The sequence below is a fragment of the Callithrix jacchus genome, chromosome 10 (assembly GCF_049354715.1).
Source record: "Callithrix jacchus isolate 240 chromosome 10, calJac240_pri, whole genome shotgun sequence".
Taxonomy (NCBI): Eukaryota; Metazoa; Chordata; class Mammalia; order Primates; family Cebidae; genus Callithrix; species Callithrix jacchus.
Genome location: NC_133511.1, coordinates 100,795,761 through 100,820,869, shown reverse-complemented (window position 1 = coordinate 100,820,869; position 25,109 = coordinate 100,795,761). Strand labels below are relative to the sequence as shown.

General features: G+C 41.8%; 1 protein-coding gene and 1 long non-coding RNA gene across 16 annotated transcripts in view; one reads left to right on the top strand and one right to left on the bottom strand.

The window, feature by feature from the left end:
- Window positions 1-25,109, bottom strand: part of LOC128928978 (uncharacterized) — a 97,834-nt gene that overhangs the window by 50,316 nt on the left and 22,409 nt on the right. For 9 of the 11 annotated variants that reach the window (XR_013523377.1, XR_013523375.1, XR_013523376.1 and 6 more), the window contains exon 3: window positions 11,202-11,306. This is a non-coding gene — a long non-coding RNA (uncharacterized LOC128928978). Of the gene's footprint in view, window positions 1-2,746; window positions 2,897-5,814; window positions 8,971-11,201; window positions 11,307-25,109 lie in introns of those variants that run through there. The other 2 variants (XR_013523381.1, XR_013523379.1) reach the window with 2 other exon arrangements.
- PAMR1 (peptidase domain containing associated with muscle regeneration 1) overlaps window positions 1-25,109 on the top strand; it is a 98,753-nt gene that overhangs the window by 55,721 nt on the left and 17,923 nt on the right. For 3 of the 5 annotated variants that reach the window (XM_035262354.3, XM_035262356.3, XM_035262357.3), the window contains 3 exons: window positions 3,181-3,398; window positions 6,006-6,113; window positions 22,897-22,947. In XM_035262354.3, coding sequence (XP_035118245.3) covers window positions 3,181-3,398; window positions 6,006-6,113; window positions 22,897-22,947 — 377 coding nt within the window. The remainder of the gene's footprint in view (window positions 1-3,180; window positions 3,399-6,005; window positions 6,114-22,896; window positions 22,948-25,109) is intronic. The other 2 variants (XM_035262355.3, XM_078340840.1) reach the window with 1 other exon arrangement.

Here is a 25,109-nt window from a genome sequence, read left to right as displayed (position 1 = left end):
CCTAGTGCTGGAACAGTTTATGGCACACTATAGTTGCATGATAAATACTTGTTGCATGAATAAATGCCGAAGAACTGCTTTCTGACTCCAGTGTATCTTCTCTCTCCTGGAAAACACCTCCCCTTTTCCTCTCTAACGGGAAAGCGGCTCACTCACCCCTAGGATGGCTAGGGTCATTGTCCATTTAGCTCTTCTCATTTTAACTCAGTGGTGAAAGTGAACAGATTTCAAATCCCTGATCCTCTAGGGCACAGGCTTTCACTAAGTATTTTCTTGGTGGATAAATGGACACAGGTAATGCTACTGGCTCCTTGAATATCTGTTTGTCCTCCAGGAAGGGCAACCTGGTACCCTGAATTAGAAAGATCCAACAAAACAGGTCCCCTTCTCAATCCTCCTCTTCAAAACTAGTGCTTGACAGCTTGTGTTTCCACTCCCTGAGGACCTGGGGTTGAGAGTGAGTCTCATTGATTCCTAGAGGATTCCTCAAGGAACAAGAGGTGAACCACTCTATTCTGCCCAGTGGGCTCAAGCCTGGGTCTGCAGGGATAATAAACATAGGTGTTAAGTGCTGCACATTAATATCGCAGCAGCTCAGGGACCAAGACAAATGGTCCCCTCTGGGCCTCTGAGGAGCTTCTCCAAAGTCCAAGATGCAAAAGGAAATTCTAAAATAGCAAAACAGTGAAGGATTGAGAAGCCTATTAGCTGCCGGGAAAAGGGCCTTAGGGAGACATAGAAATGTGTGGATTTCTTCTCCTCTAGTGAAGTCTGGAGCACCTGGCCAGGGATAATAAAAATGATGGAAACACTGGGAAGCATAGGCATGATGTTTGGCCCAAAGCCCGGCAGGTGTCTCCGATGCCCCTTTTCCATCACCTGCCACCAGATCACCACAAACTCCTATTCGAAAAATAGTCCATCCATGTCTCTCTGTCACCACTGTCACCATTCTACTTCGAGCCACCGCCATCTCCGTTTGGAATTCTGACATGACCTCCTAACTGGCTTTCTGGCTTCCACTCCTGCCAGCTCTGCCATCTCATTTCTACAGAGTGGCTACAGGGAGCCTTCAAAATCTGAATCCAACATTATTCTCTTGTTGAAACCTTTCAGTGTCTTCCTATAGACTTGGAATAAAATCTAGACTGCTCCCCACACAGGATCTGTCACAGGCTCTCCTTGCTGGCCTCGGATCTTATTACTCTCCCCCTCATTCACCACCTTGTAGCATCCCTGGCTTCCTTTCAGTTCCTGGAACATGCCAACCTCATCATTACCCCAGGGCCTTTGGACTTACAGATTCCCCTGCCTGGACCACTCTGCCCCATGACCTTCACATGGCTGGCTCTACTGCATCATTCAAACCTCTGCCAGCTATCACATCCTCAGATGGGGCTTCTTTGACCACATTGTGTTAGAAACTTAACACCTTAGTCACTTTTTATGCTCTTACCCGGTTAATTGGACTCACAGCACTCAGCAATCTAAAATTACATTGTTTTTTCAGTCTCCTTCCTTATTATCTATCCTCTAACCCAGAATTAATCTCCATGAGGGCTGGCACGTGCCTAGTGAGTAGTTGGGGCACTGCTATGCTGACAGCACCTAGGACAGTGTCTGGTACAGAGCTGGCCTCCACAAATATGTGCTCAGTAAGTGAACAAATGGACAAATGAATGCATGAACGTAAAGAATTGCAATGTCTCCTCAGCTTCAGAAAAAGCTGTGGTTTCTGTGACGTGGTAGCCTCTTCCTTACTCTGCAGACAAACATACCAGGGCCAAGAGAAGGAATGGATTCCTCAAGATGCACATTGAGCAAGTGGTGGCATCTGGATAGGAAATCACGTGTCCTCTTAGATGTCAGAGCATGCTGTCCGAAATGCGATTCCCAGGACTTACACCCCAAAAGCTCTGTGATCAACCTTCTGTGAAGTAAACACTGATGAAACTCGGTTATTGGATTACTTTGTTAGTAGTACCCTTTAGAACACTTAAAATCAATGTGCTGATTGTCACTATATTCCAGTGTTCCCTGATGCTGGCATGTTGGGTTTTTACTATACGTGGCAGAAATATCCCTACTCCCAACATTTCAGGCAGCAGTTATGAGCCTGTCTATTTCTATTTTTTCTCTGGAGTGTGGAGGGGAAGATACAGATACACATTTTGTGAACTTGATAGGTATTCCCTTGGGAATCCTTGAAAAATGCTTCTGCCTCTCTTGCCCTTGGATGTGGCTGCTTCTTTTCTCGTCTCTTGGAATCGGGCTTGACGTCATCTTCTGTGTTTCCAATCTGGTGTATCTCCATGTTTTCAAGCCCAAGACCCCTTTTAGATAAGCACGGATGTATCAGGTTTCCGTAACCCCTGAAATTCTGACTTGGTGCTACTTTCTCTAATCTTCGGGTGAGGATTATTGTCACCTAGAAGATAACTAGCTTCTGATTCTTCCATCAAACAGAAGAGTGTGCAGCGGTTTGTTGTTGTTGTTTTTTCCTTTACTTAGTCTTGCAAAACAACATGAGCTTTGTTTCATTCTCCAACTATAAAAGTGCAATAAAATACCCATTCGGTCATATATTCGGCAATATCTGTAGCATCTCCACAGGCCAGACACTGTGCTGGACACTGTAAAAACCATGGAATGAGACAGGTGTCCCTCCCTGACTTCAAGTAACTTGCAGGCTAGTGGAGAAGACAGGCCACACATACACACACAAAAAGTCAAGGAGATAAATATAAGAAGCTAAAATTCATGTCTATATTATAAGAAAAACAGGAGATCTTCTTTGGAAACAGTGGTCAGGGAAGCCTCTTTGAAGATGGAATATTTAAGCTTAGGCCTGAGGATAGGAAGGAACCAGCTATGCAGACTGGGCGGAACGATGGCCCTGGAAAAGAGACCAACACGTGTAAAGGTTCTCTGCATGGATTATGGCACCTCGCTCCACCTGGGCATGCACTTGCACGTGCACATACGTGCAAACAGTGCACAAATACATACTCCTCTGCTAAGAGAAATTTGTCAACCTCTGAAGACCATTTACCTATCAGATCAGACCAGTGGCACCATCTGTTCCTCAGGCCTGTTCCTCATCTGGCCTTTAACATTCCCAGTGGTCTCAGGACTGTCCGGGGCCCACGTTTTTCCCTCCATCACCCTGTCCGCCCACAGGTTTGTCATGCTGAGCCTGGAGTTTGACTACATGTGCCAGTATGACTATGTTGAGGTTCGTGATGGAGACAACCGCGACAGCCAGATCATCAAGCGTGTCTGTGGCAATGAGCGGCCAGCTCCTGTCCAGAGCACGGGATCCTCACTCCACGTCCTCTTCCATTCCGATGGCTCCAAGAATTTCGATGGCTTCCATGCCATTTTTGAGGAGATCACAGGTAAAGGCCAAGGAGACAAATTTGGCGTTTTGTGGCTTGATCCAGACAAACATCTCCTTTCCGTGTCCCTTTCTCCCTCTCAGCCTTATTAAAACTAGCAGGCTGTGTTCTCAGAAACAGCCTACACACTGAAAAAAAACAAAAACCAAGGTATATTTCAGAAAAGCTCACGCAGAATCAGAGCTAGGAATTATCTCCCTTATGGAAATGTGGTGGCTAAAGCACAGAGAAGCTGAATAACTTATTGGAGGTCACACAGCTATAGGGGCAGAACCAGGGATTAGTACCCAAGCTGTTCGGCTCTAGAGCTCACACAAGAGAGGGCCCCTTGTGTGAGCTCTAGAGCCGAACAGCTTGGGTACAAATAGGCTTTAGATCCCTGACAGATCAAGCTATGCGACCTTGGGTAAGTTCTTCTACCCCTCTGGGCCTCAGTTTCCTAATCAGTGATAAGGGAGTAACATTAGATCCTGCTCCATTCAGGAGGCTCTGAGAGACAGAACAAATGAAGTGCTCAGCAGAGTCTGGTACATAGTAAGAGCTCAAGGGCTGCCCAACCCTAGGCGTACCCTTACCCTCCACTTGCCATCTACAAAGTAGATATTAAAAGACCACAATAGGAAAGGTCATTGACTTGAGCAACTCTAAGCCTGACTGTAACTCTTGCTGTGATGAGATTAGGGTTTGAGCAAACTGAACACAAACGCTCAGTCCTGAGGAATCACCTCGCAGTCATCGTCCTGAGATCGAATCACATCAGGTTTTACAAAATAAACACAGGCTTGAAGTTTGATTTTTAAAAAAACTGAATTGGAAAAGAAGTTATAACGGCATCCTGATCATTAAGGCTTCCTTATTCATAGTGAACGACGTGAAAGTCTCAGGAAAGAAGGTGGGAGCGCTGAATAATCAGTGTTTCTTCGGTCCTGTCTGTTCAGCAAGGCCAGCACACCCTGCTCCCCAGTCTGCCCTCTTTTAGGATGCTGCCTACAGGAGCTCTCAGCAGGAGCTCTTTACAGTCTCTGTGTCTGCCTCCACCCATGCCAGCACCCTATGGCACTGTGCAGGGCCTGGGAATTCTGATGCTTTGCTGCTGTGGTGTAATCAGTCTGTGGCTGAATCCTCATTCCTTGGTGACACCCTGCAGGCTTAGGCTGAGCAAGGTCCCATGTGAGATGCATCTGTGGGCACTTAGGACAGTTGGCACGCCAGGTAGGGGTAGCAGTGGCTGTCTAGTCCGTGACTCTGGGACTGAGGAAGGGTCAGGAGAACGTCTTCCTCCTCTGAAATGACCTCCTCAACCTCCCCTGGAGAACTTTGGGAATACCAGCCTGCGTTTTATCAATACAGTCAAACAGTACCACTTCCCATTTTTCAAACATCCCTGTTTGTTCACTTGAGGGCGAGAACTTGTAATGACATTCTGATTATTAAGGCTTTCTTATTCATAGGGTATGACACGAAAGTCTCAGGAAAGTCACCTGGTTGCAACCAGCACATCAAAACCCATTCTTCACAGTCCTGACTACATTCTTCCTCCTCTCCTAAATCTTTTCTCTTGCTCCAGCGAGCTATGACTTTGCCCTTGTTTCATCGTCTCTTCTTTCTTCATAATACACTAACTGTATAATGCTTTAGGTCATAGTCGTTATATGCTTTTCTTCATGTAGCTTTAATCTGGTAAATGGGATGTCCTGTTCATCTTTGTATTTCTCCTGTGCCTTCTACAGAGCAAGTACGCAATACAGATTTGTTGAACTGAGCCAAGGGATATACTTCTACATTGGGATAAATGAACGTAGCATTGATGGTTAACACAAAGATGAGTGTTTCTCAAAGGCTTTTCTAAGAAAAATAGTCCCCAGGATGCCCTGTAAAATGCAGGCTCTGAGGTCAAATAAGCTTGAAATTCACAATGTATATTAGGAAACTCACAATGTATATTAGGGCATTGAACTGAGAAGTTCCCCGGTAAAGAAATCTGGTTAATTAGCATTGAATGTCAGCAACATTTCCCTAACATATTGGATCCCATAGCCCAACAGCTGCCCAACCTAGGCATAACCTTATACTCTACTTGCCGTCTATAAAATAGGCATCAAAAGACTATCAGCATCTCAAGGGAATGATGAGTACAGAATGTAGGTTTGGAAATTATTGAGTATACATTCAACAGCGTCATAAAGATTATCTTCCAGTTACATTGCCCCAGTACCCAGGATGCTGAGCTTTTATTTGAAAAAAGATGGTCTTCAGCTATCCAAGGATATCTCTGTCCACTGAAACCCCCACGGGAGAGATACAAGTACCGTTCTACTTTCACCAGGTTAATGTTCTTGTCTGCATTGCCTTGTGGTCTTCAGACTACAGGACTGTTGAGCATGCTTCTGGGGCCCTCAAAAAATCAAATAATGTCACCAACATTTGATATTTAATGAGTATCTGTTTTACATATTTTCAAATAATCATAACATGAATTCAGTGAAAGGAATAAAAAACATTGCAAGAAGACTTTAATAAGCAATTAAAAGACTTCAGTCAAGACTCTGGGCTTGAAGACATTGACTCAATGCACAGTGGCACTGAGGGATGCCTTTTCTCTTACAGCATGCTCCTCATCCCCTTGTTTCCATGACGGCACATGTGTCCTTGACAAGGCTGGATCTTACAAGTGTGCCTGCTTGGCAGGCTATACTGGGCAGCACTGTGAAAATCGTGAGTATGCTTCCTAAGTGGGAGTTAAGGTGTTACATGGAGCTGGTGTGGAAGGATTTTAAGAGCTTGCAGGACCTACTGTTTCTTGATGTCTAGGATGGTCTGTCCAAGATGGTGCACAGTGTAGTGACTTCCAGTGAGTGGTTCTCAGGAGGGCATGGCTGCTTCTGAGTCAGGTTGTCTACAATTTCTTAGGTTTTTCCATTGGCATCTCCAACCCTCACTTGCTGCAAATACCTCTTCGAAAGATACAATGGCTTCCAGTAATATTCAGAGCTCAAAAACACGGAGACAACGTCAACAAACTTTCCCATGCTCAGTCTGTATCCCTGTTCATTCTAATATCTGTATTTTAGATTTATACTCCAGGCACCATTCACAGGCTCCAGTGTGAGTTATTGCACAACTTAAAGCCCTGCAATGAGGGTGGTAGATATGTAGGGTGACCATGCGCTCCAGTTTTTCAGGGATACTTTCAGTTGATACATTTTGCTGAGCATAATTATCAATAACATCTTCTTTCTTGGGCAAAGTGTCTTGAATTGGATGGCAAACTATATGTTCATGTTTTAACACGTGTCATATATAAGGCCTTGGTTACCAAATCAAAAACAGGTGTCACAGATGAAAGCCATCATCATGTGCATAAGAACAAGAATTTGGGAGAGAGCAAAGGAGGACAGATAGTGTCCTAGGTAGGTTTTCCCAAAGCAGATTGTGAGGTAAGAATGCGTACATAAGTGAAGTGTTAAGGACAGGCTCCCTAGAGAAGCTGATAGGGGAGTGGGAAGCTGGCTTGGGAAGGGAAGGAGGCCAAGTAGGGGTGCTATTTTAGGCAAAATACCAACCTCAGTGTTAACTTTTCATGAGATCTGGAATGTGCATTACTCCTTAGAGTAATGTCCTAGCTTTAAGGCAAGGGAGCTGGGCTTTCGTATACTCACAGAAATCAGTCATTGGCTATAGGCTGCCCTGGGGGACTGGAAGACGTAAACCCTGGGCACACATGGCTTTCTATGCATATAGGCAAAGTGGTTCCAGTAGCCCCTGAGCAGTTCCCTGAAAGAGTCACAGGTACGGGCCATTGGAAGTAAAATACCATAGGATGGGGCAGGGAAAAGGGCCCACAGAAACTGAAAATAGACCTGAGGTCACAGCACCAACAGTGTCTACTATGGTCACTTCTAAACTAGTATGCACAAGTACTCTGTTGGTCATCTAACAGCCTGGTCTGGCTATATTCTCTAAAGTTTGTACATGTCTTGAATTAATTTTCACTAATGTTTTCTTGCAAACAATGCAAATGGAAACCATGGTTTCCATAGTGGTTCCCTGTGTGTACCACTGATTTCTACTGAAAGCATCCTTGCTCTGGCTTGGCACAGCTGACTTGAGCATGCCCGTGCTAGAGGCATAGGAAATGATGTTCTGCTTTGTGGTTCTTGCCTCATTTGAACCTGCTGTGTTGTGTGCAAGGCAGAGCAGAGAAAGGCTGCATTCTCTTGGCTTCAAGAATTGGTGTGTAGTGACTCTAGATTCTTGACAATGGCAAATCTTGAGCTTTACTCTTTAGATTCAGAGGAGGAAATGAAAAAAGGGAAGGCTTAATTTCTTGATGAATGAACTATACAGTGCTTTGATAAACAAAAGTAAAATTGGAAAGAAGTAAAATATCCCCAGATAAAACCAAAATGCCTTTAGGAAGCTGAGTCAAATTAGGAAAGAAAAATAAATTGGTCCAAAAGTTATGGTTACAATATTCATGAGTAGCTTGTGAGTCAAAACAGATTTCTCAGCATTGTTATTCCACCAAGAAAAAAAGAAACATAATGAAAAAGGAATGTAAAATAAGTCACTATGAACTGATTCATAACACAATTCACAAACTGTCTCAAATGGCTTTAAAGCATCAGCATAGATGGGCAGGAAAATTCTCCCTTGCTGGTTTTCAAAATATTGTTCAAAAGCCATAATTCTTTTAGTACCATGTAGTTATAGCTAGGTGAAGGTGTTACTGGTCGATATCTGATATGTCATTTACTGATATCAATGTGGGGAGACTATATGTTTCTTGTTTGTCTGTTTTCTACAAGATCCAGGTTTGTTTTTCCTTCTAGGAAATTCGGCATGAGTTTTAACTAACTCAGTGGGGGACACATCACAAAAACTGGCTATGGCAGTTTACATGATAATTTATGAGTAAACCTTAGCAATTTTTCCAGAGCACTCTATCAGTTAGAAAAGCAAAAAAGAGGGAAAAGATTTGTTTCCTTGTTTTCCTCATGAGGATACCAACAAACTAAAAAAATCCTGGAGGGAATTATTTCGAAATTAGGAAGAAACCCAAGCATCTGGGATTCCCCAAACTCTGAAGTGCCCAAATTAGACTAGGCTCTTTTTAAAAAAATAGCTTTAAAAGCACCAAAATCAATATTAACGAGAATCATTTCAATTATGCAGTGCCAGATCTGATGAGGGTAAGCCGTTTCATAGGTGCTGCTTTCATGATTTCTCTCTTCAAGTCTTTGTGGAAAGGTAGATGCTCAGTTTTGCAGATGAGTGATTTGAAGGAGAAAATGCAAGACATTAGTCCCCATCAAATTCAAAACCAGAGGCCATAATTTCACATTTCCCACTTAGTTTGCAATCTCTAAGACGTGGCACTTGCTGTGTGCCTTGGTGAGACTCCAGATGATTGACTGGTAAACTCTGGTTACCTCATGTCCTATTAGTGAGTCCTCTTGAAGGACTTCGCTTCCCAGGTAAAGCTCATCTGTTTCTCTTTTCCAAAGAGAGTTCTGATGTATGGTCTCTTGATAGAAGCAATCATCTTTATCTTCCTTATGTATGTGTATGTCTGTGAGTGGCATGGAATAGAAGTAGATTTTGTACTTAATTGTAGAAATATATGTCAAAAAACTAAACAGTACAGAGATATATAGAGTAAAAAGAGAACCTTGGTTTTTTTTGTTTTTGTTTTTGTTTTTTGAGACGGAATTTCGCATTTGTTACCCAGGCTGGAGTGCAATGGCGCGATCTCGACTCACCGCAACCTCCGCCTCCTGGGTTCAGGCAATTCTCCTTCCTCAGCCTCCTGAGGAGCTGGGATTACAGGTACGCGCCACCGTGCCCAGCTAATTTTTTGTATTTTTAGTAGAGACAGGGTTTCACCATGTTGACCAGGACGGTCTCAATCTCTTGACCTCGTGATCCACCCACCTCGGCCTCCCAAAGTGCTGGGATTGCAGGCTTGAGCCACCGCGCCCAGACGAGAACATTGTTTTTTTCCTGGACAATCCTGGCTCCCAATGGAAGCATTGTAAGAAACTTCATGGATAGATATTCTTCTAGACTTTTATTCTATGGTGTGCAAACCTCAGTGATCTATGTGTCATTATTTAAGACCAGTGGTTCTCAACCAGGGGTGGTTTTCCTCTCCATCTTTACCCACAGGGAGCATTTGGCAATGTCTAGAAACAGTGTTGGTTGTGATAATTGTAGGAGTGAGGTGGTGTGCTGCTGGCATCTAGTGGGTAGAGGCCAGGGATGCTGCTGAACATCCTACAAGGCACAGAACAGGCCCCACAACAGTTATCTGACCCAAAGATCAATAGTGCCAAGGTTGAGAAACCTTGTTTTAAACAAAAGTGAATTAAGTTTTCACACAATTTTTCAATTTATTTTCAATGCCCATGTTGCAGGTATTGTTTTGAAATCAGTCCATGTTAGTATACTGATTTAAAAAAATGATTGCTCGCTGAATATTCATTGTATGGATGGACGTATTAATATAATTATATATTCATCCAAATCCTTAAGATGGACTTGATATTACTTTTAATATTTTCTATTATGACAAGCACTGCAAGGAATATCCTTACAAATATTTATTTGTTCACACATAGAAATTTTTTTGTAAGATAAATTCGTAGATGCTGAACTGTTTGTTCAAAGGGTACATGTAATTTGATTTTGAGAGCTACTGTGGTCATTAAAAGCCTTCGGCAATTTAGAAGATGAGCCATTCATTATCAATACCTGTCATCAAAATAAGACTTGGGGCCTGCATTTCAGAAACTAGGATCTATCCTTGTCAAGTTGGAAATGAATTTATTTTCAAAGGAATTCCACTGGTCTGGGGAGAAATGTCTCCTTCGGAGTTTTGTGGGATAGGAGAGAAAGAACTCAAAATAATTGGTGAGATTTGGCCTAGTTCCAGCGGTCAAGAAGATGTGACAGCCCCTGATGGGACAGTCTTCAAGGGCTGCGCCCCAGGCCTCACCTGCCCTAGATTGCTTCCCAAGGAGGAAAAACATCCCCCAGTGCCTGGGTGACCTCCTCGGAAGCATAACAAGGGGAACAGCTCCTCCTCTGCCTTGAGGCCAAGCTAGCCTCTTGCCAAAACTGTCAGCAACCTCCAGCCTCCGTGGGCCACCGTGTAGGAAACCGGGGCTCCTTCTTCCCTCTGAAGTTTCCTGTTTCTTTGTATGGAACACAACGACAAAATGGGTCCTCGTGTAAATGGTCAGAGTCTTGTTTTGAAAAAGTGGAGAGCAAGGGATTCATCGTCCTGCTCTAATTTCCATGTTGCCTTTGTTCCCCTGGCCCAGTTGACGGGCCTGGGCTTCCCCCTGCATCCTAATGAAGGACGATGAAACGGGCTAACTCTTGGGGCACAATGCTCACACTGCGGGCTCTGACGCGCCTTGGAACAAAACAAATCAGCCTCCACCAATTAAAGAAAAATGGTGAATCTGGATTCATTTGGGTTTTGGAGTCTCAGAAGGTTCCCACTGGCCTGTCCTGAGGCCTGGGAAGAAAATAGCCCAGGCTGAGAGGCACACTTTATGCTTTAGCTTCAAAGGAGAGACCCGCACTTCTCATCAGAATAAGCAATTAGAAACTTGGGGGTTTTCATGAAAACATGAACACCAACGCAGTGAAAATGTGCTGAGACCCCTCGTGGGTAAACTATCATCTCTTCCATCACAGAAAGATATATATATATATACTGCAGTCTAGGTGGAATTATTGCAAATGATTTTGAAATCTCTGAGGGGGGAGGAATTTAAAAATGGAATTACTTACTGCCTTTTTCACTGTTCTAAGTCCTCTCTTATCCTTAACACATGGAAGACAGGTGTATCTTCGTCCATTGTGAGATGGTACGCCCCAGGGTGAAGAGCTTGGGATCTGTGGCCAGAAAAACCGTGGTTTGACCTTGAGTCTTCAATTAACTAGTCAGGCAGCCTTGAGTGAGTCATTGAGCTGCTATGAACCTCAGTTTTCCCATTTATAAATTCCAGAAAAATAACACCAAATACCTCTCAAGGTGTTTGCAGGGAGGGAATGAGATAATCCATATAAGGCACTGAGTTGAGTAATAGGAGCCATTCCACTGTTTCCGATTCCACATTAAGACCATTTAAAAGTGTGGCAGAAAGTAGAGGATTACCTGGATAGGGGACTAGGGCCACAACACTAGTTTCTACCATCTAGACAATTGTGACATAACTTTCTGAAAGTCCCAGGGTTTAAGAAAACTCTCCCAAGACTTTCTAAGGTTCCTTTGCAAACCTCCCCAAACCACTGCTAAACGTAAAATATTGCTACCACTGTACCAGCATACAGGCAAGAAAGATCTGGTTTTAAAAGAAGTAGGTGCTGCCAGTGTCATTGTCATAAAGAAATATGGGATCCCAGGAAAAGACACTCACATTAGGCATGTTGAATTGTCTTCATTCAAGAGGACAACCTCAAGGGGTGGGGGGGCTGTTAGAAATGATAAATAGAGAAATGTTGGGGAGGAACTAGATTAGGACACTTCAGAGCAGATTGCTCAAAGCATCATGTTATCTGGTCAGCATCCCTTTTTCTCATGGGGTTTTAGTAGTCACTCATTTAGGGTGGGCTGTATCAGTCCCCTGGTGGTCATTTTGGAGATAAGACTCCAGAGTAACAGTGAAAGGGACAGGGAGAAAAAAAAGGACCAATCGGTCTTGAGAGGGTTTGAAGGGTATAGGGCTAATTCCATGGAGAACAATCCCAAGGAATCCATGGCTTTAACCCAATGCACTTGATAGCCCAGAGCCTTTGGAGAGTGGAGGAGCCCAGGAAGACCATTAGCTAGTAGGCCACTTTCTTCTTATACATTACCTGGGTCTCTCATCTACTCACCCTCCCTAATATGAAATGAGTCTCTGATGTCCTCCTTGGTATATTCAGAGGGATGCCTTCCCATTTGGATTTAGAGCCAAAAAACAAAGGCTGTCACTGAGCATAGTAGAAACTTCCCTTGTATGGTTCCCAAGGTGTGTGTGTGTGTGTGTATGTGTGTGCGTGTGTGTGTGTATGTGTGTGTGTGTGTGTGTTTAACTTGGGGAAAAATGTTTCTTTTAGATCAATCCTATTAGGTGAGCTTGGGTCTACCTAGCCCAGGGGAAATCTTAGTACGAACTCTACTGAGCTCCATAGGTCTTGTGGCCTCTTGACCAAAACATTGCTATGTCTCATGCAGCGCAAGAGGCTTGGGGTTTGTCACATAAGGGGTGCATTTGTCTGCTCAGCAGTTACTTCAGCATGGACAGCATTCTAGCCAAATACCAAGGTGAGGCCACATAAACAGTACTGCAGCAAGACTACCTGCAAGAGCTGGGAAGAGAGCACTCATCGCTGTTGAAAGGGCCAGATGCACCATGGCTTTGCTAAGGCTTTGCTTGTACCTGTCTGCTTCTTGCCAAGGCCCTTTTGGATTTTGCTTTGGCAGATGAGGTCACTGAGACAAGACTTAATGTGGGAGGCAGATTGTATTTTGGTTCTGGGCTAAGAGGTAATTCATTAGAACTGGGCTGGACTGCCTACTGAGAGTTGCGGGAGGAGGGTGCAAAGAATATATAAGAACAGCGAGAGTATAGCACAATTAACTTCTGTTGGAAACAATCATCCCTGACATTATGGGGCCCATGGCAGACACCAGCCTGTTGGCAGTGGTTAGAGAGCCCCACTTTGCCTTAAAGGCATCTGCCTTGTGGGACATTTACCACGTATCCCTCCCCTTGTGGGGCATTAACTACATGTCCCTCCTCCTGTGTCAGAAAATGAAAGCTTCCTCTTTGCAAAATGCAAGGTATTCTTAAACAATAGTCATTCTCTCTATCCTTAATATAGGCAGGCTCTGTGCTTTATGTGATGTGGCCCATTTATTTTTTCAATGTTCCCATGTAGCAGATACCTTGATCATCTGCATTTTGCAGATTTATCCAGCTAAACATTTTTTGAGTGTCTACTAGGTACCAGGCACTGGGGAAATAAGGAAGGGCTATACAGTATATATTTTCCCCTCCTTTTGACAAAGCTATAAAACAATCCCAATCTTAGCCCTTTCCTAGTCCTTAGGAGAGTGTTACATGCCATGCAGTTTCCAGCTACAACTTCTTCTAGCAAGGCTTTTGGTAATAGTGATGGTGCTGATGAAAATTGCTACATGCTTCCAGTATGCCAGGAACTGGGCGGAATCTCCTAGGACTCAAATGTACTTAGCATCCCAGGACTCTTCTGCAAGGTCATTCACTTAATACCCAAGGCAAAACAGAACAGAATTGCTCAGCTCAGGTCATTTTTCCTAGCAAATGTTTCTTATAGTTTGAGAAGTTGGCTGTGAATATCACTAGGGAACATTTCCCCAAGTAGTTTAGAGTTATTACCCACCCGCAAGGAGCTGAAGCAGAAATCCTCTGAGATTTGGGAAGCCCCAAGAAAACTAATTCTACCAAGCAGATTCAGTAGAGGATGGTAAAGTTTCTAAGGCATACATAGGTTACCCATGTACGCTACCAAACGGGAATGTGTCACATTGACTTTGAAGAAGAAACAAAATTACCAGGACTTTTCAAAAAAACTTCCAAGTTGACCTGTCTCTTAGGCACAGGCAGTTTCAGCTGTCTAATTAAATAGGCCATCCAAACACCGGAAAAGTGGTATCCGAAAGACATAGTGTACCATGGCCAAGGACAATACTGATTAAGATCAAATAGCTAATTGTAAGCCTCAGCCTTTAAATTGCTGCCGGATGAAAAAATAACAGTGTGTGCAATCCAAGCATAATTTCACATAGAGTGAGAACGAGAATTTCTCATTCACACCCACAGAGGGCTGGAAAACATCAAGAATTCCATTGGCTGGAAAGGGATAAAAAGAGTTCTCAGTGGGAATTACATCACCAGTTGGTGTCATTGTTCCTGGTTGTTGAAGACCTTCCTGGGAGTAAAAAATATTTGGTTTGGTCCAGAGACACAAAACTCAAATATAAGCTGAACAGGAAGAAGTGAGGAAGAGAAGAGAGGCCATGTGACAGATGTCTCTAAGAGTTGGCCTTGTGTTAACTCAGATTTCCAGGATGAACAATGCCGTGATGAGAAGTTAATGCCTTTTCTAAACAGGACCAAAATTCTGTCACAAGTTGTTTCCTTGATTTTGGTGACAAGTGAGAATGGGAAGATGCCAAGAGTTTGCTAAAAATTAAGACAAACATCCCTCCATCCCTGGCCCTTACTGCAAGTTAGATGACAGTCATAAATTTTGCTGACTTTGGATCTGTTTCCTTTGCTGGAACTCTCAGATAATCTGATGGCTCTAAAACCCAGCTCTTTGTTTTTTTTTATTGCATTTTAGATTTTGGGGTACATGTGCAGAACGTGCAAGATAGTTGCATAGGTACACACACGGCAGTGTGTTTTGCTGCCTTCCTCCCCTTCACCCACATTTGGCATTTCTCCACAGGCTATCCCTCCCCATCTCCCCCCATGCTGTCCCTTCCCTATTCCCCCCTATAGACCCCAGTGTGTAGTACTGCCTTCCCCGTGTCCATGTGTTCTCATTTTTCCTCTCCTGCCTATGAGTGAGAATATGTGGTATTTCATTTTCTGTTCATGTGTCAGTTTGCTGAGAATGTTGTTCTCCAGATTCATCCATGTCCCTACAAAGGACACGAACTCATCATTTTTGATTGCTGCATAATATTCCATGGTGTATATGTGCCACATTTTCCCAGTCCAGTCTATCATCGATGGGCATTTGGGTTGGTTCCAGATTTTTGCTATTGTAAACAGTGCTGCAATGAACATTCGTGTGCATGTGTCCTTACAGTAGACCGATCTATAGTCCTTTGGACATATACCCAGTAATGGGATTGCTGGGTCAAATGGAATTTCTATTTCTAAGGCCTTGAGGAATCGCCACACTGTCTTCCACAATGGTTGAACTAATTTACACTCCCACCAACAGTGTAAAAGTGTTCCTCTTTCTCCACATCCTCTCCAGCATCTGTTGTCTCCAGATTTTTTAATGATCGCCATTCTAACTGGTGTGAGATGGTATCTCAGTGTGGTTTTGATTTGCATCTCTATAATGACCAGTGATGATGAGCATTTTTTCATATGATTGTTGGTCTCATATATGTCTTCTTTTGTAAAGTATCTGTTCATATCCTTGCCCATTTTTGAATGGGCTTGTTTGTCTTTTTCCTGTAAATCTGTTTGAGTTCTTTGTAAATTCTGGATATCAGCCCTTTGTCAGATGGGTAAACTGCAAAAATTTTTTCCCATTCTGTTGGTTGCCAATTCACTCTAGTGACTTTCTTTTGCCTTGCAGAAGCTGTGGAGTTTGATTAGGTCCCATTTGTCTATTTTGGCTTTTGTTGCCAATGCTTTTGGTGTTTTGGTCATGAAGTCCTTGCCTACGCCTATGTCCTGAATGGTTTTGCCTAGATTTTCTTCTAGGGTTTTATGGTGCCAGGTCTTATGTTTAAGTCTTTAATCCATCTGGAGTTAATTTTGGTGTAAGGTGTCAGGAAGACGTCCAGTTTCTGCTTTCTGCACATGGCTAGCCAGTTTTCCCAACACCATTTATTAAACAGGGAATCCTTTCCCCATTGCTTGTTTTTGTCAGGTTTATCAAAGATTGTATGGTTGTAGATATGTTGTGTTGCCTCCAATGCCTCTGTTCTGTTCCATTGGTCTATATCTCTGTTTTGGTACCAGTACCATACTGTTTTGATTACTGTAGCCTTGTAGTATAGTTTGAAGTCTGGTAGTGCGATGCCTCCCACTGTGTTATTTTTGCTTAGAATTGACTTGGCTATGCGGGCTCTCTTTTGGTTCCATATGAAGTTCATGGTGGTTTTTTCCAGTTCTGTGAAGAACCAAAACCCAGCTCTTACTAAAGAAACAGAATAGTATCATGCCTGACTTGGTTTTTAGCTAAGGTGGTATCTGGCAATTATAAATATTTCATTAACATAATATCTGCAAAAAAGAAATGCATTTTTTTATGTATAACTTTGTAAATCACTGCAAACTCTGAAAGCAAGCAGGGAATAAACAATAAAGTAAAATAAAATAATGTAGCAGCTGAACAAGAATAATAATTTAAAAATAGAGTATTAGATGGGACGGAGATTAAAAGAAAGTGAACCCACATTCATCTGGAGATGCAACCATTGCTGATATTATTCTAACATCCAGTCCTTTCCTCCCCTTATCTAAGGGTGGGTGCTGAGGAAATGTTCACTTCAGTTTTGTAAATTATAGAAATGTTAGTTTTTAAATATTATATCTTTCTAAAAAGTAGACCATTCTCCCTTTCCTGAAAAGGAAAAGGCAGCTGAACTTCGTCATGCGTACACCATTGCTGTGCTTGTCAACCCAAATGTCTTGCACTTTCATCTCCTTCCGCCCAGCTTCCTCTGGCTCTCAGGGCCCACAGGCCCTTACAGGTGGGCAAATGGGAGGTATGAGAAGTTAATGTTAATCTCATCATCCTTCAGCAAATGATTAATGGCAATTGGTAGTTAATAACTCATATCCCTTCCTCTGTGATTAGGATAAAGATGAGGCATGATCCATACTGTTTCCCAGAGTTTCTAAACAGCATTCAGCCTCAGTTACCCCAGTGGTAACCTGCTTGATAATGCAGTCTTATCTTCTTTCTCATTTATAATAATCCTTGTCTCATTTCCCTCACTCCACTGTTGGTTCTTCCGAACATGGTCACCTAAATAATCTACTTGCACTCAAAGCCTTGTCTCACAGGCAGCTTCTGGAGGAACTCAACCTAAGACACCTCATGAAGGTGTCTCTTTGAGGAGCTAACTTAATAGAGGTCTAAAGCTTTGTATTAGTCATGGTTCTCTAAAGAAACAGAACGGATAGAATTTATATATATGTGTGTGTATATTTACACACACACATAAATACACACACAAACACGAAGTATTGGTTCACGCAAGCATGTAGGCTGAGAAGTCCCATAATATGCTGTCTTTAAAGCTGGAGACTAGGAAAGCTAGTGATGTAATTTGAAGAATGGAGAACCAATGATGTAGACTTTAGTCAGCATCTGAAGGCCTAGGAACCAAGAGTGCTGAAGACAGAGATGGATGCCCCAGTTCAAACATTCAGGCAGAAAGATAACACCAATTATCCCTTTCTGCACCTTTTCACTCTGTTTTGGCCATCAACAGGTTGGATGATGCCTGTCCACTTTGTAGGAGAGCAATCCTTTTTGCTCATTCTACCAATTCAAACACGAGTCTCTTCCAGAAATGCCCTCACAGACATGCCCAGATACAATGCTTAACCAGATATCTGGCATTTCATGATCCAGTCTAGTTGACACATAAAATTAACTACCACAGTCAGGTAGATCACCATCTGGTTATTTCTCTAAAATATTAGATAAGCTTTTGATCAATGCTGAATAACAGATATTTTAGGGTTGCATTATCTGAAGGATTCTCAAAATATGAATCATCTGGATTGCTGATTTAAAAAATAATGTTAGATCTAGGAATTGATATTCTGTACATACATATGTGTGAATGCACACGCTCTTCTCTGTGCATGAGAGCAAGCCTAGTCCTTTGTAAGGTCATGCGAGTGAGTGGAGACTACAGTGATATTTGTGGAGAGAGCCACTAATACTTCCCAGAGGATTTGGAATGTTACGAAGGGTTTGTTCAAACTCTGCCATGCAGAATTTTCAAACAGTGGTTGGAAAATAGCTGTTCCCATCATAAAGAAGTGTCTCTGGGTCTCTTCTAATTGTCTCATCTCTTGTAATTGTGCCTTGATCAACTGTCCATACTGCATTAACTACACAAATGTGCCCTGGTTAAATGGTGACCTCTGCATCAACAGTTCTGCCTAGTACCACAGGGAGAACACAAATAGGATAAAACTGGGAGCTCCAATTCCAACAAATCTCCAATGATTATTCTCTGCAGAAGCATTTAAATTAGAATTTGGTTCCATTTAACTCAGCATTCTACTTGTAGATTAAGAAATTTCCCTTCAGGGAGGACGGCAGGCTAAGTGGTATGAACCCACTTCAATTAATTGCACCTTATGAAATCTTTGTTGCAATCCAGACTACCGTCAGCTTCTGGGATTGGCTAGTATTGACTGAGACCTCACACCCCATTCAAATTCATCGAAGTACCCATGTTTATCTTTACTGTATTCCTTGGTCCACGACTTATCCTCTGATGTAATTTTAGAAGCAAAGTTAAGAAAGGCTCTAGGAACTTAGGAAGAATTGATGCAAGTGAAAAAAAATTATATATTTTATTCTCCCCACTCTTGCTCTCTGACTTTCTCTTTTTCTGATCAGAATGAGACGAATTGACCCAAAGAAGTAAAACTGAGTTCCCTGCAGTGACATCCCTTCAAGTACTAGTTGAACTACTAACTCTCTTTTTTGATTGAAAAAGATTGTATTGGGTAAAAATCTGATCTGGGGAATAAACAAGTGGAAGGAAAGCCCCAAATCTTTTTTTTTTTTTTTTTTGAGTGTTTAAGTGAGGCTGGAGAGAGCTGAGAGCCTTGAGAAGCATAAAACACCTTCGTAGAATAGCTTGAACTGGCATCACTTCTATTTCAGGGTTTAAATAAAAAATTTTTGTATCAAACATACAGAAAATCATCTTCCAATGCCTTATTCAGTGGTCACAGAGGAGGCACTCGTTAAATGTGTGAAGATCCAAGAACTAAATCAATAGTCAATAACATTTCATTATACTGTGTGATGTGACATTCTGAACTTCTGAAAGGCAAAGCAATGCTTGAACTCTTTGGCTCCTAGGGACTTTTTGTAGCTCTCATCTCCAAATTTGAACTTATGGCTTGGAGACTTAAGCAAAAGGAAAAAAACATATATTCATATGAAAATTCTAGATTCATTCAGTCATTATAGACAGGCATATACTGGTGGATAGCAATAAATTAAAGAAGTCTGTTGTCTCACCACAGCTGGGATCTACCCCTGAGTTTTGTATTTATTGCAAGATATGGAGGGGGCATCCACTCCTAGGTTAGGAATGAAGAGTGTGAACTTCCTTTTCACACATTTAATATTACTGATTTGACTGGAGGGCACAGAAAATGGGTGTCATGAGTGTGCACTGAGGAACCACTTTTCCTGAAAATAACTCCACATTGTCCTGATATAGCTATTCCCTGATATCTGCATCATCATGTTCACTTTCTACAGAATTTATGGACCTGGTCATCTCAGCTACTTTTATGTCGAGTAGGACAATCAGATAGGTGAGAAAAGGATGTCACTTTACTTGCCTTGAATCCACTGAAATCTCTCAGACCTGTAATTCAGGCTCATGAAAAAGGCAGTCACTGTCATTGTTGAGGCCTCCTCTGTGCCCCAGATTCATAAAAAGTTTACTTGCTTTATGGAGACAGCACCAAATCATCAGAAGGAATCATCTCCTGGCAGATTTTAGGTCCACACTGTTTAATTAGGGAAGCCCAATGTGTTAGACTACCTAATTCTTTCAGGTAAAACATCTTGGCTCGTGTGGGACTGGCCCGGAGCCTGAGCTGAGTGTTATCTGTGGAGGTTGGAGGTCCTCTGCTCGCTTGGCCAATCATACTCCCCAAGATCTTTTCACCACTCAAGAGTGCTGCATGCAGGGCCTGATGCCCAGGGCTAAGACAACTGCCTCTTTGTGGTATCATCACTTCCAGGAGTAAGACTGAGGGAAGGAATGATGGACCTTGATGTCCAGGGGTAAGAAAACAGCAGAATTGTCTTAGGTTAGTTTTCCTCACAAGCAGACCCTGAGTCACCTACTTGGGTCCAACTGAGTCATCAAAGGAAGCACTCTCAGGATCAATCAGTAAGAGAATTGGGGAAGCAAGAAAGAATGGGGATGGAACCAAACAAGAGTGTTTTCAACTGAACTCCCAGACTCAACCCAATCTCCTGCGGCTCTGAGGAGTGTAATTTACACTTCCAGGAACAACACTATTTGGGCTGCTAAACTTCCATACCCATTGGTCATTGCTTACAGGCAACTCTGGGGTGGGCATGGGGGGACAAAAATCTCCTAGGTATTTTTCAGCTCATAGGAAGTGCACACATGAAGTGCAGGGTGGTGGCTATGCCCAAGGGCAGTCCTCTGAAGGTTGTAAGTGCAGGCTCTAAGCTGCAAAGCACTCATATTGAAGTTGAGGAATGGGTGCCTTGAGCTGGCAAAAGAATCTGGGAGACCTGGGTGTTCACTATAGAGTCATCCCCAAACCGTCACGTACGCTTCTGTAAAGTGGCATGACAGTGAACCACCTCATACAGTTGCCTGGAGGAAAAAAGAAAACAAAAATAAGGAAGGTCTTTCTTTAAATATTTATCTGAAACAATATCCCAGAGAAATGCACCTTTGATTACTATTTTTTTCATGCAATAGCATGTAAGGGCATGCTAAACCTAGTATGTTTCTCTCTCCAGGATGACTCCTGAAAGTAGCAGGGCAATGTGTTATTTATTATTAATCAAAGAGGATTTCACTTAGTGAAGCAGGACCTTGATGCTCCTTCAGGCTAGAAATGCAAATATTTTAAATTCTAATTTGACTTTAAACCAATAAACCCATCCCACTGAAGATAAATGAAACATTTATTAAAAACCCAAATAGGAAAGAATCATAAATCTGTTCAATGGGGAGATACAAAGATTTCTGAAAAGAGAATGAAGAGGAAAAAATATATATATCGTTTGAAATCTGACCCTAGAGAGGAGCTCTAATGAGATGCAGATGGCCTATCTACCCTCCAGGTAGATGTCTAAAGGAGAGCAAGTCTTAGAATTCACTTCAAAAGCATCACGAGAGAGAGTGTGGCTTTGGAAGTACAGAAAATAAATGAGAGATAAGAGGAAATAATACTCAGTGGTTGTTGGATGTAGGATGCAATTTGAAGGCTTTATAGTGCAGGATTAAAAGATACGAATGTACAGACACTGTGGTTGGCACTCAGAAGTCTGATCAACACCTCAGAATGAGGTATGGAAGCCCATGGTGGGTAGACATTACCAGGAGCCCAGAAAATGGACTGGTATATTGCATTATGTTTGAATAGGCCCAACAATGGGCCTTTATATTTCTCTGTGGGGTTTTCTTTAAGATGTATTTGGGAAATTGGCATTTAAAGGCAGTTGGGTGCTTTGTGAACAAAGGCAAGTAAGGGAAAAGGAAACTGTGCTATTTCAGTTACTTCTCAGAACCAGCCCACTCAGGTAAGTGTTATCCTGTTTTATAGATGAGAAAAGCAAGGCCTTAGAGTTTATGTAATCTTTTCAGACCCTAGTTCCTTAAGTGGAAGAATGAACAGATTTCCCCTTTTATCCCTTCCACCCACCAACAAATAGTTACTGAACCCTTACTATGTGCTTGCTCTGGACACTGGGGAACCAAATGATTATCTGAACCCATATCTATCTGATCCTGAAGGCCATTCTTTTTCCATCAGAGTTTAGTGAATAAGTGTATTTAAATAATTTTATAGAAAATTATATTACTCTATGATTAATATAATACTGTAAGATATTAAAGAGATTTGTACAGGGTGGTGAGACTATGGGAACACATAAAGATAGGCTTGAAAGACTGAATAATGCTAGATGTAGACACTTGGTGGGGGAGACCCAAGCCACTTTTCTTAATATGTACTTAAAAACTCCAGAAACAACAAAAATAACAAACTTTTAGGGTCACATTTTCTAATTACAAAACTTTGGAAAAAATTATAAAGAAGTAAAATTTATTTTTAATATTATAAACGAGAGGTAATAACTGTAATTATTTTAAAGTATGTTCTAGTTTCCCCTCCAGTCCTTGGCTGCTTCATATTTATCTGGTTTTGAACTTTTTAAATCTGTAGGTTGGTGTCTTTCATCAGTATGGGAAAATTTTTAGCTATTATTTATTTGCATATTATTTGTACTCCATTTTCATTCCCTTCTCTTTCTTGGACACTAATTATATTTATTATTTAACCTTCTCACTGTATCCCCTATGTCCCTTATTTTTTCTCCCAAATATTTTAAATCTTTTTGTCTCTTTTGCTTCATTCTTAGTTTTTTAAAGCCATCTTTTAGTTTATTAATACTCTTCAGTGGTGTCTGATTTGATATTAAACTTATCTACTGAGCTTTAAATTCCTGACATTATACTTTTCAATTTCATATTTTTTCTTCATTTATTTTTTTAAGGTTTCCAGTCTTTAGCTCAATCTTGTCTTTTATTTCTTTGAACATATTCAGCATAGTTATTTTTAAGTAGTATCAGATAACATTATCTGTATTCTTTATAAATGTGTTTCTATTGTCTGTATTTCTCTTGATTTTCAGTCTTGCCTTCTGTCTTAGTCATTTTGGGCTGCTACAAGAAAACACCATAAACTGGGTGACTTAAACAACAAACATTTATTTCTCACAGTTCTGGAGGCTGGGAAGTCCAAGATCAAGGTGCCAGAAGATTCGTTGTCTGGTGAGGGCTTGCTTCGACTTCTTACTGTATCCTCATGTGTCAGAAGGAGGGTGGGAGAGCTCTCTGGGTTCTTTTTTAATAAGGGCACTAATCTCATTCTTGAGGGCTCAACCCTCACGACCTAATCTACTCCAAAGGCCCAACATCTTAATACCATGATATTGGAGATTTGGATTTCAACATAGGAATGTTGAGGGGGACACACCCTCTCAGTACATTGTACCTTTTACTGAATCCTAACTCAGAAACATCACTTGGCTCTATCCTGATGACATTCCATAAGCAATAACTTAAAACCAAATATTGATTCTGATAGTTCTTCATCCTAAGATCTCATCAAGTTAAATTTGCACCATGGATTTAATTATAGCTGTTCTGGGTTTGTGAGGAAGAAAATACTACATGAAAAGTACATATCACATGTAATATGATTTCAGAAATGCCAGATTATAAAAGAATACACATCTAAGCCTTATGGAAATATAGCTATATTCCTTGGGCAGAGTTGTTTGTATGTCCTGATTCAGTTTCTCTTTAAGTCTTCTTTCAAAGCTTGCTCCATAAAAGAAAGAAATAATCTAAATTGTTCTAAATCTCTGTTACTTTCAAGGGCTCAAAAACCCTGTAAATTTTCTGCTACTTAAATCCACATTAAATATAGTAGGGGTGCGAGCTATTAGAACCCTGCATTTGGAAAGTAATGGCGTGGGAGCCTACTGGACCATGAAAGCACTTCCTTCCAAGGGCAGAAAAACCCAACTATCAGGCTTACCTGTCAAAGCCAACAATAGAAAGTATTTCTTATCCTCTGCTGCAGCAGATGTGGTTAGAGTATAGTTCATTTTCCCTCAGTATTCCAAGACTGGTGTTAAATATCACTCAGTTTTTCTTGGCCATGAGCTCTGTCTACAATGGTCAAAATCGATGGGGAACTCCACTTAAATTATACAAATTGTAGCCCTTTAGTAAGCGAATTGGCTACAGATTCACACCCTGCTAGAACCAGAAGCCCTTGGAAGTTGTGATGAATCAACTGGAGTTGCAAAGACACTTTTCGTTGATTATCGCTATGTGGGAATACAGGCCCAGAGTTTCAAATTTGAATTATGTCAGAAATGAGTAATACAGATTTTTAAATGAAATCTCCCAATGTTTATGTCTGCAACAAGTTCCATTTTATAAAACTTTCAGGCCTAACATATTACATTTTTTGATACGATTTTAGTCTGTGAGTCCCGGTGGATGCTTAGTGAGCTCAATTTTCAGAATAAATGAGTCTGTGCTATTAGAAACTAGGACCAGCAGTGAAGCAACATGGACTGCTTTATCTGCCTTTTCCTCCCACATCATGGAGGCATTTCTGAAAATATAAGCACTGGAGTTTTCTGAGTCCACTTGAAGCATCAAGAAACACATTACCCTTTTTATACCATCACAGTAGTTTTAAACAGCTTCCTTAGTGGGGTTCCTTTCTTATACTTATTAATAAAACAGGGCTTTGGATTCATCTGCCAGAAAAATTGCTGATATTACATAGTTCAAAAGCATACAGAGTATCATTGAGATCAACTTCCATTTAGTCTATGGACAGTCTTAGAGTAGACAAACCAGTAATTTGGCTAATTGTTGCAGCCTTGCCAGGCTGTACATAGGAAAGTTAGTTATTTTAAATTCACAAATATTTCAGAGGTGTTATCTGAATGGAGATTTTCTTTTTCCTGGAGGCAAGCAAGTAAGTTGCTTAGAAGGTAATTGGGACAGTTACAGGAAAGAAAGCCTATTATTTGCTTGATTGTGGGGGCCAAGATGGCCGATTAGAAGCAGCTCTGGTCTGTGGCTCTCACTGAGAAAAATGAAAACGGTGAGTGCCCCTTCAGATGAGGTATCCAGGTTCTCTCAGTGAAACTGACTAGGTGGTTGGCATGACCCATGGAGAGTGAGGAAAAGCAGTGTGGAGCAATGGCCCACCCAGGAGCCACATGGGGTAAGGCAAACTCCCACCCCAGACAAAGGAGGTGGGTGAGTGATTGTGCTACCCTGCCAGGGAAACTATACTTTTGCCATGGATCTGTGTAACCCATGGATCAGGAGAGCCCCTCATTAGCCCACATCGCCAGGGCCTTGGGTCTCAAGCACAGAGCTATGCAGTTTCTCAGAGGCTG